The sequence below is a fragment of the Melanaphis sacchari genome, unplaced genomic scaffold (assembly GCF_002803265.2).
Source record: "Melanaphis sacchari strain LSU unplaced genomic scaffold, SCAv2.0 Contig45_pilon_pilon, whole genome shotgun sequence".
In the NCBI taxonomy this organism is placed as follows: domain Eukaryota; kingdom Metazoa; phylum Arthropoda; class Insecta; order Hemiptera; family Aphididae; genus Melanaphis; species Melanaphis sacchari.
Window position 1 is genome coordinate 236,330 of NW_020271303.1, and position 18,089 is coordinate 254,418.

At 27.3% G+C, this 18,089-nt stretch overlaps 1 protein-coding gene across 8 annotated transcripts in view; it reads right to left on the reverse strand.

Moving 5' to 3' along the window:
- The window catches only part of LOC112598096 (tyrosine-protein phosphatase Lar), a 158,633-nt gene that overhangs the window by 77,978 nt on the left and 62,566 nt on the right, over window positions 1-18,089 (reverse strand). For 7 of the 8 annotated variants that reach the window (XM_025344432.1, XM_025344438.1, XM_025344437.1 and 4 more), the window contains 2 exons: window positions 12,864-12,905; window positions 10,274-10,579 (listed from right to left, as the gene is read on the reverse strand). In XM_025344432.1, the coding sequence (XP_025200217.1) occupies window positions 10,274-10,579; window positions 12,864-12,905 (348 nt within the window). The remainder of the gene's footprint in view (window positions 1-10,273; window positions 10,580-12,863; window positions 12,906-18,089) is intronic. The other variant, XM_025344439.1, reaches the window with a different exon arrangement.

Genomic DNA, 18,089 nt, shown 5'->3' on the forward strand with positions numbered 1-18,089 from the left:
TATATATATATATATATATATATATATATATATATATATATATGTGTGTGTACATATTTATAATGTATAATAAATTGATAAAGTAAAACAATGTGGCCATCGTTAAAAATAAAAATATTCGAGAACAATAATAATCATTTTAAGCGTTACAAATTTAAAATAATTATCAAAAATAAAAAGTGCAATAACATTACTCAAAAACTAAAACGTTTTAATAAATATGATTATTTTTGAACCTTTAACATAATTTAAGAAAGTAATAATTTACTAACCTATATTTATAGTTATATCGTATTACAAGTCTGAAGTGGTAATTAAAACTATGGTTTTAAGACGTATTTCAGAAAACTATAGCTGCAATAAACATATCAGTTTTCAACTCCTCGACAATTAATTAGGTATTAATATATCATAATTAAACTAGAAATTTAAACCAAAAACGGCAATAAATAATATTAAATGCATCATCTTAATATTATTCAAATATAAACATGAAAAATATCAGTCAATAGAAAAACCCCCTACAAAATAATGTCTATATAAAATAAAAACGATAATCATAAAAAATAAACTATTTGAAATAACATTATACTTTGATAAATTCATTTTTAAAGATAAAGCATTTAAAAACATTTTATAAAAAAAATTTAAACAGGCATAAAATAAACATAAAATCAATAAATTAAAAATCATACTTGGAAAACAGTTATTTGTTTTTAGTATTATTACCTAATATAAATAACTATAAGTTAAGATTAATTCAACAATCGAGTTAAATACACAATTTTACGATTTAAAAAATAATTATGTTTCAAAATGACAATCAATAAGTTAAGAATATGAGAAATAAATTTAAATTTTAAGTTACTCGTTCTAAAACATATAAGCACAATTAACAGTTGTACATTGTTAATTTATTTTGAATAAATGTTAAAAGCTTTCTAGAATTTTACAATTTGATCATGACAAGCGCAAAAAATGTAAAATACTCATGTACATATATTTATATATACATGCACACACATTGATTGACGGACACATAGGGACTTGGTTATAATACATTGGCCATTATAATAAAGTTGCAAGTAGAGGACAAGGCATCGATAACAATTCAGATAAACAGAAAAAGGAAGATGCGCCAGCATGCAGCTGGGATCACACGAAGGCCAATAATGGGATATATAATGTTATATATAGGAAGTTCCACATGTATCGCAAAGGAGGCTTACGGTGGTTAAAACAAAAGCTTGCTACCACTATACACATATGCCTTACTCACTCGGGAATCTACATATAAACCAGCATCAGATTGTGTATATACAACAACAGCAGTCGATGTTGAATTTTGACGTAATCCTATTTCGGTATTAACTAAATTGAGTTCAGCAGTCCTCGTCACCCGACAGCCTTAACCTAAAATCGTTTACCAACCACCTTCTAATCTAGGGGAAGAGTAGTACTCTAGAAATAGGTCGACCTAACACATTTAAGTTATACTTCAATAAAGAATCGAGTAAGAATTGAAAAACACTGAGATACAGAAGTAGACGTGTCATAAAACTAGTTCTTATACATTTACATAAAATAATTAGTGTCATTTAAATTTAAAAATGAAAAACGATTAATGACAAAACTGGAGAAGCTTAAATGATGTTCTTACTATCATAATAAACACTTAGTAATCATTATGCTCTTAAATACACTTATTTATGTAATTGAATTTAAAATATAATTTAATTGTAAATTTAAATAAATGGATATTTTTCAATTTAACAATAACAACACTAGAGTTTATTTAGCCTCTTAACTTGTTAGTATTTTTATTAAAGATAAAATTATAAAACTAATAGGTACGTCAAAACTATGTAGGAAAAAAAATTTTAATTTTTCAATGATTTTTAATTCATAAGAAGATACTATAAACATTAAACAAATTTTAATTAGTTAGCTTAAAAATATTAATACTAATTACATATTTATAAGTAATACCAATGACGTTCACTTCCATAATTATTATAATTTAGTATAAAATAAGACTAATCGTAAACGGTTGAAAAGGTATAAAAAAGAATATTGGTACAATTAGGAAGTCAATCTTTATATACTTTTTAGAAAATTTAGTGGCTTCTAAATTAAATTATAATTTATTTTTTAGACTAATAATTTTCAATTGAAATTTTGAAGGATATAATTTTAGTATTTTCATCCATATTAAAAAAAAAAAAAAAAATTAATTAATTAAATAATTGACATAAAAAAACGAGACAATAGATAATAAAACTACTTAAAAAATGCGAATCATTGTGAAAACTCTTTAAATCCAACAACAATTTTATAAATCTACTATTATTCACTCTCTATTTATCATAATATTCAGTTAATTAGTTACCATTCATGTAAAAAAAAATTTAGAAAATATATTGCAATAATCTGTAATATATATGGAATATTGAACCACTTTAAAATTTGAGGAACTAATAAAATTATATTAAATACTTATTGACTATTTATTTTTATAACTAACAAGCTTCATTAATAAAACTACGCAAACCACCTATAAATCAAATTAATTGATTCACGATAGGTAATGAATAATTTTTTTTTTATATAATTATTAAATTAACTTATGCATTATGATGGGATTAAACCTTTCGAGTTTAATCATAACCCTCTGATGTTTTTGTTATTTTCTCAAACTCTAACATCGAGCAAGACTGTCGAAACGTATATATGTCGTGTCTAAAAGTCCAGACACGCACAACCTCACCCTCTTTTATTCCCTTCCATCATATGCTCCACTACTTCTATTTACCGGGCAACAGTGAACTTTTTAACAGTAACAACAAATTGGGTCGTAACAGTCTCTGTTTTATGATTACATTAGTGAAATACAAGACGGGTCATAGGAAAAAGGTCAAGAGAAGGAATAGAAGGGAGGAGGGATTAATTTAAAATCAGAGTTATTATTATTATTATTATTATTATTATTATCAAATTGTGTACAATACACAAACGACAACAGTATGTAAAAAACAAACACGCGAAAGTAGTTTCGGTGAATATTTTTCTGCCTTACGAGGACGCACTTAAAGCATTTTTCAAGTATATCTGATTCATTTTTTTCAAGTTATATATTCCATCGTCTTTATATTTAATCTTCGAAGGAAAAACATATTATTTATTTTTCCCGCAGAGAAAAACAATATAAAAAGAGAAGGCCTTGTTGTCTCTTAAAGGGAAAAAAACTCTAGGTTTACCTGCGGTTGATAAGTCGTATATAATTCTCGACCCTGAAGGCGATATATTCCGGAAATTTTAGGTTTATACGGATATACTAGCACAACGGTAAGATATAGTCTTTTAGTAGGTCAGTCCAATATAATACATAATATAGTATTTATCAGTAAACGACTTTAGTAGAAAAAAATAGATCCCGAATATTATACGAAAAAAAAAACTTAAGTTAAGAAGATCATAAATAATTATAAAATAATCAGCAAGAATAAATTCATTTAAAGAAATATTGATATTGTAAACTGCGACATTTTAAAAGTAATTAACACATAAATATGCAGTACGAAAAATACTAGGGCATCAATCAAAATATTTTAAAACACTTTACAAATCTAATTTTCATATTTTTTTTATAAGGCATCAGATAATTCAAATTATATTCATGTATTTTTATTTCAATATTTTATTTAATTATACTAAAATTAAATTCTCAATAAACTTGAAAATTAAAATTATTTAATCCTTAAATACTTTTATAAAAACTTAAAAATAATTGACAAAAATAAGCCAACTAAAAATAAACCAGTGTCCTTACTTATCTTTTAGTTTGAAAAATAAAATGATAATAACAAATTTAATTAATAATAATAATAATAATAATAATAATAATAATAATAATAATAATAATAATTGATGATAACTGAAAAAAATGATACAACTTAAGATATCTATTAAGTAGTAATTTCAAAAAAATTAATAATATTAAATGTTTAAAGGAATTAATTTATATATAAATTATAAAAAGATATTTAAAAATAAATGAATTGTGCACTAATTTATATTTTATATTAAATCTTAAATAGAATGAATAATTAATTAAATTTCAGAATAACTTAATAACTGAACAATATATAACATAAATATGTTATTATATATATGACGAGAAAAGTAGAACATATATTGTAACTTTATCGTTCTATATAATAGTAAAAAGCAAGAAAAACAAGAATACGTGATAATTATAAATCAAACAAAAATCATCGATTAACGCTTTATTCAAGAAAGAAAAAATGTTATTTATTTATTTGTTTATTTATTTACAGACATATGTAGTTTGAGATTTTATAATGGGTGATACAAATTCCACTAATTTCATAAAATAAATTTGTAAAAAAAAGTATACACTTTTTAATTAATGATTATGATAATTAAATTATTTTATTACATTATTATCGGTTTCATCTACATCACAGTCGTAACCAATTAATTGCAACTTTGTTAAGTTATTTAGGCGAATATTTATTTCTCTATATGAAAATCACTACTTTATAAACTGATAAAATTATAATTTAAATACTACACTCCTAAGTTTATCATACAATATATAAAAATATGTACCTAGTAATATCAATTCTCCTTTACAACTAAAGAGTAAATATAGAAACATGGGAAAAAAAGTAAAAGGAAGAATTAGTGAATTAATTGACATTAGCGTCGGTTTTGGCTTCTGGTGTGATAAACGAGCGCGTCACCTCCCTAATCGCGCGCGCCGCACATACAGTATCAATCAACCCTCGGGCGTATAAACTTTATAATAACAGTAAACCACCAAAAATGAAGGGAATGGGAAAAAAGCGGCGTCATCTCCACGCAAGTTTTTCTCCCTGTAGCCGAACGGGAAAAATTACCGCTAGGTCGTCGCCGCGGTCTTTTAACTTTCTCCCATTAATTTTCATTTTCTTCGCCATTTTTACACCCGCTCCACCATTCTTTTCACACCGAGGTCGCATCTGGTCGGTTTTAATGTGATTTGTTGTTATACACCTTTAATGGCCGGTAACTTTTTCTTTGCCCGTCCCACTACCAAAACAAAATTCGTCTGGTCGACTGTACAGAAGAAAAAAAAGTTTCCACACTCTAAAAGTCAACAACATGCGTCCAAAAATGATACGGTCTTCCACTACGTTTAGCCGAAAAGAGGTTAGGAAGCCTCTTTAAAAATTATTGAGACCGAAACGCATTTAGCAAAAACAAATTAATGAATAGGTATCTCATACATTTATTTGTTAATATTGTTGATAAAATAATACAGAAAAATAAATACATTTTATAGGTCATAAAATATTTTTATTCTTACTACCTATATTAAATTTTATAATAAATAAATAACACAAAGAAAAGAAAATACAAAATATAATTAATTACATATTGATCATTAATAAATTGATAGCTACTATTATTACAATGATCTATCGTAGTAGCACAATGGAACTTCTAAGCACAAGACATAATAAAAAATTAAATTAAGTTTTAAAAGTTCTTAACACAACAACTTCATTCTCATTGCTTTTGACAAAAGCCACTAGCATATTTATTTAAATTAAAATTGCACGTAGGTTATGCAACAAAGCAATAATAACCCTATAAATACATTAACAATTGTCGAATTAAAAAAAAAGGAAAACTAGTACAGTGAAAACTGTCTAATGCGGAATATCATGGGACCAATCAAACATTCCGGCTTTAAGTAGTTTTCCGCTTTATTGACTAAAACGAAAAAATTGTTGCTATTTTTCTAATATTATATATATTTGAATGGACATCGCTTAGTATATACAAGCAAACCGTTCAGTGTAAGACTGTTGGTGCATAACAGTTTCACAGCTATACATTATATATATGGGATAAGTTTGTATCGCAGATACGATAACCAAAAAATACAAATTACCTAACTAATAAATGTAGTGCAGTTTTAACTTGATTATCGTTTTACGATGTACCTACATATTCATATCAATGTAACATGACGCGTGTCACATTTCCCGCTTTTATAAGGTTTTTACTTGCACTGAACCTACAAAACCGTCCAGTTTCTGCGTTAGATTAAGTTAAGTTTTATTGAGGTTAAACGTTTATATAAAACTATAGGAATATCCCGAGAACATGGAAAAATTCCATATTGATTAGTTATACGTTTTATTCAGGGTCCGCCAAATACAGTTTTTAATGTACTACGTTTATATTTTGATGTTTAAATTTATAATTTATTTTATTCATTGAATTTTATGTGATCATTAATAGCGGAATTTTTTATGATGTAGCAATAATTGTCCGAAAGAATAAATAATTAAAAAAAAAAATGTTCCCACAAGCCTCAATCGACCCCCTCGTGCACATCTATGATTACTATTGGGAATAAGGTTTATGGTCAATATAATTTTAGTTAAATTATCCTGGTTATTTGTAATGCAAAAAAATAATAATTGCTCATTGTTATTTTTAGAATGTTATAAAAATTATATAAAGATTTATAGGTATTACATTTAACTACAAAAAGAAAAAGTTCATCGCCACATTTCATTTGATTAAATTTGGATAAATGATTTCGATTTAAATATACCGAACTATGTTTACTTAATTCCAAATTATTTCAATTTTTTTTAAATGCATATATATAATTATAAATGCGTTTAAACCTATTGAAATTTCACGACTTTCACGTTCTCATAATTTTACAGCTTATTAATTCAACAATTTTACTCTAGTCTTTAACAGTACGTAAAGAATAGAAACCGGTAATCATTTAATAATTACTTCGTGAATGATTCATAAATTATAATATGTACGTATATAAGTGAATATAAAATCTTATCACATTAACATATGTATACTAATATAAGACTAAGTAAGGGGCTTGTAGTCGTTATTTTAAAATGTATATACGTATATTACGTTTATAAACTTAACATTGATTTTATGTCGAAAATAATTATGTTTTGGTTGTATTATTATGCTCAATACTGTGCAGTTGATATAATAGTTCATAATACCATCATATTATATTACAACTTAATTCTTGGAAAATATCAACATAATATAATAGAATTCGATATAAACCGTTTTCATAGCATATATACGTGACAACTAACGAACGATCCCTATAGAGATTCGTCAATCAAATTAATGATTTAAGGATAAATAGAATATTATATTGTCCTTATTGGTAAAATAATATAACATGTATAAAATTACTCATTATATATATTTCAGAATTTTTTTTTTTTTATTAAGAGAGATTTTTTGAGTTAATTAAACAGTTTAATACTGTAATATATATATATATATGGTGAGCCTTGAACTTCTGATACAACGAAATGCATAACCCATTTTCCGACGATTGCGAGCCGAATGCGGCGCGTTGTGGTATGAACCACAACTACATCCAATCCCCTAAGCATATTATTCACAAGTTCTTCAGACATTTCAACGCATTTATTATTTAGAATTTAACGTATAAAGTCACATAATATAATGACATAGAGTACCTAAATAATATTATTATACTTAGGTTGATGTACGTACGAAGAGAAGCAATTCGCATCACCTAATTGAATAATTATTGAACATTCTTAGCTTAAGAGGTATACACACATTTTTTTTTCATTTCATAACTACTCAAGTATCAATAAGCATCGTTTACTCAACAAAGATATTTATTGATATATACATTAGTATTTTCGTATTTTTTTTTTTAATGTTTTCCTGGAATTTTCATAAATTTAACAGGTCATGTTCATTACGCGTAATTTTATTACATTTCGACCTTTTTACCTACTGTTCCCAACCGTCATTCGCTTATCACTAAATTCTTATAACAGATTCTTTAAATATCGCAAAAATATTATATCCCAAAATAAAATATGATTAGTTATTTATACAAACAATATATTACAAACATAATTTTTCTATATATAAATGCCTCGGTTATTTTCGTACTCATAATCACGTCCTATTAATTAGATATCATTGGACGTCAAAATGATAAATCACTCATTATTCTTATAATTGTTATACAAACAAAGTAGTTATTTAATATAAATGGTTAGAACCAATGTTTATGCTTCATATTCATATATATGATTAGCAATAATCATAATGTCAATTATTTTAGTTAACTAACAACTGTTTAAAATTAAAAACAATACTAAAAAATTCTATTACATGTATACATATTAAAATATTAATTTAAAGGTATTTAAACATATTTCACTTAAATAAGATATAGTTATACATACTTCAACTATGACGCCAAAATATGCAACAAAATTAATTAATTGAACAATTGTTACTAAAATAAAATTCTTTAAAATGAAATGTGATAGAAAAAAAGAATATTTTTCGTCAATTACCAAGGTTTTTCAAAAGTCACAAATAATACAAAATCTTGATTTTACGTTTTATAAAAATATACCAACTTAATTATACTAAATATTATAATTCTAACGGCGGGACGGTCGACTATAACATTTAGACAAGAAACATATTAATTAATATAGTACCTACTGGAATGTTCCATATTAATTAATTATAATAATAATATTGCAAACAGTGAAGATACGCACAAAATAGTATTTGGATATACAATAATCCCTTTGGGCGTTTGTGGGACATCCATGTTGTAAATAGATGACAAAGCGTAACTCCACAACCATATCACCAGAGGATAAGGAGTGAATAAACTATGAATTTATTATTATAAAGCTATCGGCAGCGGCGACTAGCTGCAACTTTTGAGTGGATTGTGAATTCGGAACAAAGCCCTGTAGGGCAAACGCGTTAATAATGAACGTATACGAACCGTAACAGATAGACCCTGCAGTTAGACGGCAGAATCGAAAATTGTATAGATGTAGCTATCTTCGGCTGTTTGGCGATCAAAATTCAATTGAACGCCTGGACGGGTCTTAAAGGATGTTTCACGATGAACCGAAGACCAGAGTAGGTAGTGGTATATAGGAGTTGGCTATATATACAGATAGAGTGGCTGTAGCCTCGGGGTGTATAGCGTGCAGGTTTCTAAGTGTCACCGGCGTTGTGTATAGGTAGGTGTGGGCAAACATAACACAAATAATGTACCGTCGTCCCATAAACCCCGATGACGAATCATTTAAACGAATCGGTTGTAAGGTGGAGGCAAGAGGGTTATTTGATATTATCAAGCGGACCAAAAATGAAAATGAAAAGAAACGAAATCATACGCATTCCATACAGAAGAACGTTGCCGTTGACGTTACACAAGATAATAAATAAATACACGCGGCTGCCGTCGTTGGGTGTAGGGAATGCGTTTTTTGACGCAGAAATAGTGCGCTTCCGACAAATCGAGTAAAAGGGAATTTTATATTATTGTAAACTTCTACATGATTAACTTCGAATAGGAAATGTGTTCGCGGCACGGCAGCTCTGGCACGGACGGGACGAGAGAGCAGTAGACGACCGGCGGCAATGTAGCACGACGGCTCCAGTTTCACGCCAGAAGCGGCGTACGAATAACCATAGTCTGAGGGGTGGGTGAGGAATAGGTGTGTATGGGAAGGGAGAGGAGTGGTTAAGCGAACAAACACTTGGCAAACCCTCTACGAATGGATGTCGGTAGAGTAAAGGAATAACAAACACGGAGACTGGTGGCGGAGTGGAAAAACATTATTTCTTTTCCATACATCGCACGGCGCCGCCTTGCAGACCAACGACCGTGGTTTTCAAATACGCGTGGTTATACAGAAGAGTTCGGTCTGCCGAGACGTAACATGTCGTACGCACAATATTATCCAGTGACGTAATTATTTGTGGGTTATAAGGGTGAAAAATATCCCTCCAAGAACTATTATTTTTTCAGGCTAGGTATATTGATTTATACAATAATATTGTATTTTAAGTATAAAACCAACACTGTTACATAATATTATTGCTTTCCTTTCAATATCTTTAAAAAAATATATTTATAAACATGCTTATTTTTATTTATATAGTATCTATAATAGTACCTATATGTTCATCATCAATTTTAATATAAAAATGTTGTAATGTAGTTTTTGTTATAATGTGTGATGCTATTAACTATAATTTAAAATCAACAATCATTTAAAATGGTATCAGAAAAATTCTGGAAACGCTATTGCCCTCACTACTGACTACTGTAGAGAGTCGCCTTACAAATCCAAACTTTGTTAACTATTAATACAGTATGTAGTCTACTCACCATCGTATACTTCGAGCTTGGCGTTTGCGCTAACCGCGTCACCCACACCATTCTCCGCGAAACACTCGTAGACCGCGTTGTCGCGGGGCGCTCGAGTTGGTTCGATTCGCAACACCGAACCGGTCTCACTGTCACCAACTATTTTGTCAACGATCTCGTACCGACTCAGCGACGTCGACACCTTTTTGGAGTTCTTTCGCCAGTAGATGGTCGGTCGAGGGTCACCGCGCGCGCCACAGTAAAAAGATGCCACGCCATTGCTCTTTGCTTGTTGCGGTCTCGGCTTCACTGTTAGCGTCGGAGGTTCTGTGGACACAAAAAAGAGAATAAATAAAAAACAAATACAAATAGTATACAATGAATGGAATTTCTATACGACACACAAGATGATGCCGATACAGATTTCCGAATTCGTGATGGATTTCCTCGTACGACTGTTTTGCATTAACATACGAGTTTTAAGTAACTGAAATTCAATTTGTATGTTCAGTCTTCAGTCTATATAATGTTCAATAAACATAATCAAATATACTCAATCAACTATATGGTTAGAAATACCGGCGTTCTAAATCAAACTAATTTCATCATGGACCAAATTTTATTTTACGTATGTGCCAGAGTCGTACTAAAATGTTTGAAAAATGCGTATTTTGTCTTAATTATTTATACGTATACAACATTTGCATATTTCAAATTATTTACTGTTAGTAATAAGTAGAGTTATTTAATAAGTTGAATACCTTAGTTAAATTTGAAATTATTTTATTTTCCGACTATAAATGCTTAATTATTTACGACAAAAAAGCAATATTGATAAAAATTTTTTCGAAAAACTAAAATTTTAAATATTTTACAAAAATGGTGTATTTTTATGTTTATTACACAGTTTTTAATTTATTTTAATTGATTTGATTATTTTATTCATAAGAGTATTAATAGTATAAAAGTATTTTTTAAATTTTATTAAATTTTTATATAAAAATAGATATAAAAAATATATATTGAATGAATATTAACTATTTATGATTAATAATATATATATATAGATTACAATAAAATTGGTGCATATTTATAATAAATTCCAGTCTATATTTATATATATATATACATTTACTACAAGCCACCTGTTCGCGTTATCCCTATGTGTTTGTTTAGGTACTCGCGTGCAATTACAATATTGTTGTCTTTCCGTCACGGATGTCGGCAAAAATTTAATTACGATTTAATATGTATATTGTATATAGTACTCGGTCATCTACACAAATATATTAAAGTATAATAATTTTTTTGATAATTTTCGTTATACGATGTACGTTTATGAACTAAAAAATATACGAAAACCTGAATTATATAATAATAGTTTACATCATAAATCATTGAAAATAGTTATTTACATTTCGTACAAACATAATATTTATGTCAACATATTACTATTTTAATACGATTAAAACTCATCCTTTCAATGGATTTGAATTATTTTTTGTTCATTATAACTGTATAATAAATTTAACTCTTTATTGTGAAATGTAAATATAGTTTACTGTGATTTGAAAAATCCGAGGATTATGCGTTTATATGCTCGGAGATTTAATTTGTCAAACATTTGATGGACAAAACTTATTGAATAAATGTAAATCAAGCAAATAATACTTTTTACATTTTTTTTTCTCTATTTAAATTTAATACGAAATATGACTGAAAACGTTGGTAATTTCCAACGATGAATTTTAAACATAAAAATATAAAAGCCACAGAAAATATACATACAACAAAGACCTAAATTAAATAATTGTAATACAATGAAAACTATTTTGAACAAGTTTTAACAAGACTTAGCCGGGATATTCTAAAATTACGAACCTTTGAGATTCAAAAACTTTTCATGTTGTCCCTCATTTACTGAAACGGCATAACAAATTTAGATTCATATTAAACCATTTTACGTGACATAGGACATCTAAGCTATATAATAACTCCCTTTTTTTTCTTTTTTAATCCAAGCTATTTTAAAACAATGAAGTCGTCCGTGGTCTAATAACGCTTTAAAAATGCACATCCCCCCCTCTCCACAAAAAAAGGACCGACCACGGAAATGACATTTTGGACATTCAAGGCATCTGCGAGATAGTTTAAACATTCATTCTCCGTATTTTGTCAACTTACTCGTCCTTAGCGAAAGTATGTATATAGTAAAGTGTATATATATATTATATAGTTATATCACCGTAATATTATTATTATTATTATTATTATTATTATTATTATTACTGTATTCCTTCTCTGGGGTTACAAAAACTTCGAATTTTTGATAGTTCTCTAAACAAACTTCTTTGGGTCACTTAAGCTATATATCTCTGGCCGACATATTCGAAGTAACATAAATTCGTTAGATAACTTTTTTTCTCTTAACCTTTGGGTTATTCATAGTAGTTTTTTTTTTACTGAAACAGTAGAAATGAATACAAGACTTTCGACTTGATACTTTTTTTCTATCTCAGTGTGACATGAATATTTATGTTTGAAATATTTTTCGTTTTTCACTCGTGTTGACAAATAACAAAGGTTATTTATTGCACTGTAATATACTTACGTGTCAAGTATTGAATAAATGAAAATGCGGAGAAGTTGGCGCCTGTAAACATTAGGAAGATCACGTGCAATATCCCCGAACCAACAGAAACCGGAAAATTATCCGACTTAAACGCTTTACATTTTTAATACCTTAAGTGTTTACAAGATCACAGGGACCTTCAAGGACAGCGTATTTGGCAAGAGAAGCTTTTAAATGTTCTTTGTAAAGGTAAAGAGCTCTAAGTACTTTTTTCAATAAAGTATACACTATATTACGTGGTTTTTAATGTTTGTTATATTCAACGAAAAAGATAGGGTTATATTTATGGGAGAAAAAGGTGCCTAATTTAAATTGCTAAAATAATTCCCAGATTCGGCAAGTGTATTCTTTATACAGTAGTCTTATTACACTAGGATCCCATGTCTGTTTTCCAACCGCTTGACATCAATCAAAATCCTATTGTCCGTCCCTTTATAAATATTTATACCAACGGTGAAACGGTTATTTTTCACTTTTTCATGAATAAATATATAATTAAAAAAAAAAAAAAAAACTGAGACGTGTCAGAATTAATTAAAAGTAAGAAGTTTCGATAAAGCAGCGGGGAAATTAATAGTTGTTTGGTGTAATAAAGAAACGTTACGAGTAAATGCAAACAATCTATCGGAGTCCAGGGACAATATTTCCCACCCTTGATAACGTTGTAAAACATAATAAAATAAATAAATAATAATAAAACGAAAAGTTTTAATGTCTATCAACTGCAAGTACATCATAATATTGATATATCGATTTAGTACACACAACTCTTAAAACAAAATAGTGATTATGTATATAAAAAATATTATGAGAAAATATACAGATGACAGTTAAACAATATATTGGTAGTTAATAATACTTTTACGTGTCTTTTGAACAACAAAAATATAATTATTTTATTAATTTGATACATACGAAAAACATCTTCAGAAATCTAAATGACTTTAAATGCACCCCCAGTACGTGTGTTTTTATTATATGTAAATACGTACATCAATATATTTATAACATATTTTCTTTATGAATAAATAAATAATAATAAGCTATTTATACCACTTGAAATTATCTAATAATATGTATTCAAATGTAAATATAAAAGTTACATTATACGCTTAAATACAAGTTATAAAATATTCATATACTATACCAAATGATAATACTTATTAATTAATAATCGGTGTGTTCCAGCATATATCTAGCGTTTAAAATTAAATTTGTTTAAAAAAAATATCAATTGTTTTTATATAATAATAGCATGCTATTTTGAAAGTTCCTTTCTTATTTTATATATTACTATAGTACGAAGAAACACACCTAAAAGTAACTACTATTAAACAATATGAAATCGACGAAACACAAATAAAAAAATGGATCTGCTGCAACTATGGTATGCTGAAATTTGATACCAACCTAAAAGACGGCAACGACGATATAAACCCTAAATAGATCAAAAGAACAAAATATATATATAACACATGTTCGGGTAATGATTAAAAAAAATCAAACAAGGGATTTCCTTTAGAAATTCGACTATTGAGTATGTGGTACGACTGTATATCGTGTAAAAGGATAAGACTAAGATATTCGTCGCATGAATATTCTATCGACTTTATTCAAGAGACCTATTGCTGATTTTTGATATACCTACCTGCAGTGAGAATTATTTATTTAATATTCTTATAGCTGGCAAACGATAGTATAAAACTATACGTATATAGAAAAGTAAATTCATTCATTCAATTATTAATCTATGTCATTTCACCCGAAGGCACGACTACCATAAATTTCTCTTATTCGATCTCAGTAATAAGCAATAAATTGCAGTACACCGATACAGTATAAAGAATTTTTTTTTTTACTTATCTTTCCTTCGTTATACACGTTTTATAAAAGTTTGGATTTGGTAAGGAATACACTGAACGCCATTATCTCTAGTTTAAAGTTTTTAAGTAAAAATAAAACATGTTTATTTTGATGTAAATGTTTAATGGAAAACATTTTAAAAGAGATTTTTAAATGACGCTGTGTGTTTATTTCACATTCTTGAAAGGAAATAGAAACGCTTGGGTAATTCTCACAAATTCCAGTAAGTAATTAAATTATTAAAATTTTTTCATCTCTCAGATCAATATAGCCTATCGTTGAGATTAATATCAACATATTTCAGGACACACGCGCGCACCTGTTGATCAACTAAGTTATGTTTAGAATGATCGTCTGAGGTCGTTAAAATTGAATAAAAACTTTACTGCAAGTATTTGTCAAATTCGCATATAAGTTAGAAAATTTAATACAGCCATGGTGCCCATAATATTAGTCTAACAAAAATTTAATCATATCTAATTTTAAAAGTGTATTTGGGTAGTTTTACATAAACCTATATACGAATGATTGATCAATATTAATATTAAAGAAGATGACGGTAAATAATTTCAGTTATTTATATTATAAGGGAAATTATACAACGATAACTATAATAATTTTTATGAATAATATATTATATAAGTGTGTAAAATATTAAAATAATTTATTAGCTCATTAGAAATTGAAAATTTAACTATTTATTATTATGTTATATGGATACGATTATTCATAGATGATAAACTTGGTAAAATTAATAAAAATTTCAAAAATCATTAAATAATACATCATATTTTAATTTTATTTTTTTTAAACTGATCAATGAAACAGCGTACAAATTATTAATGTAAAGAAAATTAAACCCAATTATGTATAATAAAGGTAGGGTTGCCATACGTCCCGGAAAACTGGGACTGTCACCGGTTTTCGACTTTGTGTCCCGGTGTCCCGAAAAATGTTTTCAGGACGCCTATATGTCCCGGTTTAAGAAAAAAATTAAATTTGTTAATAATTGATAAATCCATAGGCTAAATATAAAATAATATCGGGAATATTCGAGGACAACAAACAAGTCGTGTGCACGACTGTGCAGTTTACTGTTTGCATGTTTTATTTTTATATTTTATCGATAATCGATATACGGGTGATACAGAGACAGACTAATGACTTTTATAACAGTAGAACGTAGGTCGTAGCCTAGATTGTTCGTTTTTATTATTTTATTCGTTATTATGGCACCAAGAACCCCGGCCCAAGTACAAGCAAATAAATAAAAAGTGTCGTTATTTTATAATTATAATATATAAATTTAATATTGTTAAATATTATTAAACAATGCATTTAAAAAAAAAAGTTTACATTGTTAATTTGTTATAGTAATAAAGTGTATAAGTTATAACACTATAACCTATTGTGTCGTTTTTTTAAAACATACTCAATGGCTAATAGAACTCAATAATATTTATTTCTAAATTTATTTACTATTTTTCTATAGTCTGTCCCGGTTTTGCTTGATAAAATTATGGCAACCCTAAATAAAGGTGAATAAGTATCGTTAAGTAAAATATAAAACATTTTTTGATAATGTTAGTAGATAAAAGCAAGATTTTCTTTAACTAATAATTATATAGCTTTTTCATATCAAAATAAATTTAATTTACTTTTTATTCAATCGCAGTAATAGAATAGAGAGTGACTCTTTTAAACTAGCATTTTTATTTTTAACCTTCTTATATATGAATAAAAACATAATTGGTAATTATTACAGAATTTAAATTGATTGATGATACCGGACTGAATAATGAAGGATTAAAAATAACCACTCATATTTAAACTATTTTTTGCCTCGAATTTAATTTTAACAAAAGTTAATTTAATTGGAATTTTTAAACCTACCTCATTTGCTTTTGTATTTTCACCACGCTCAAAAAAAAAAAATTAAAAATAAATATAAATTAAAAAAAAAAAAAGACCTGTCCAAATCGGAAATCAGACTGACGGCCGCTGGGAACAGTAAAATAAAATGACTCACTGGGGTAAAACTAGACTAATTCGTAATAATTAATAATTGTATTTATTTTCCTCTCACGTCCAACCGTTCCTCTAAAATATTTTTATTTCATACACATTGATAACAAACTCGTTACTTGTCAACTACTTGACAGGTAAAATAAAATTGTTTTATTTTTCCAATTAAATGATGAATGTTGATTTATTAAAGAACGACGAATGCACAATTGTTTTTTATTGTCGTAAGATAACTATTAATTACTTTGATATATTCAATTGGATATAATTTAAATAAATAAGGAATCGTCAAGAAAGGTAAATTAAACATATTTTAGTATTTTAATAAGATAATATTTTGAGAAATACTCTTCCGAAACTACATCGCCAATAGTAATTACAAATATAACTAACAACTAATTTAACAGTAAAATTTATATAGTTAAAACAATATAATACACACAAACAAAAATTATTAAATATAATTCAATAGTACTTTATTTAGATATTTGATCAGTGGTTCAAATGTTAAGTAACTATTTCCTAATAAACGATTATAAAAATAAAATTAAAAAATGAAAGAAAACTTTTGTTTCATATAGAATAAATGGTTTGAAAGAAGGTTTTAACTTATAAAAATTTTAAAGTTTTTATTCTTATACAATTAGAAAGCATATCAATTATTAAAACATCAGTACACTTTTTAGACGTGAATTTTCAAATAATTTCACCAGAGTTTCATTTTAACTCTCTTAAGAAAAAAAAAATATATAAACAATAACATTTTTAGAACAAAATATTCAACGTCTTAAAGTTAAATGCAATTTATTTTTTGTCCATTAATGTGGTAAAAAAAAAAAAACGACGAGTATAACGACAAATTTTATTTTTGGTTAGTATTTTAATTTGTTTGAATTTAAAAATAATAATACTCTAAAAGTGTTTATAATATAAATTATAATAACTGTTCAAGTATTTACTTTTATCTGTTAACTCGCAAAGAAGTGTAGCAGACACTCGGTACTCTAAATGTGTGTACATAAAAGAATAAACAAAGGATAAAACAAATATATTTTTGTTATCTCTATGTCCTAGTATTTTCGAAAAAAAATATGTTTTCTAAACGACAGATTTTCGGCAGAACGAAGTACTTCAATTATATCCGAGCTAAAGTCACTCTGTTGCTGTTACGTTTCACTATATCACGTACACAGTAAAATACTCCCACCACTATTTGTCTTCACAACTACAACTATATTACTACCACCAATACTTACTAATACTACTACTTCTACTACTACTACTACTACTACTACTACTACTACTACTACTACTACT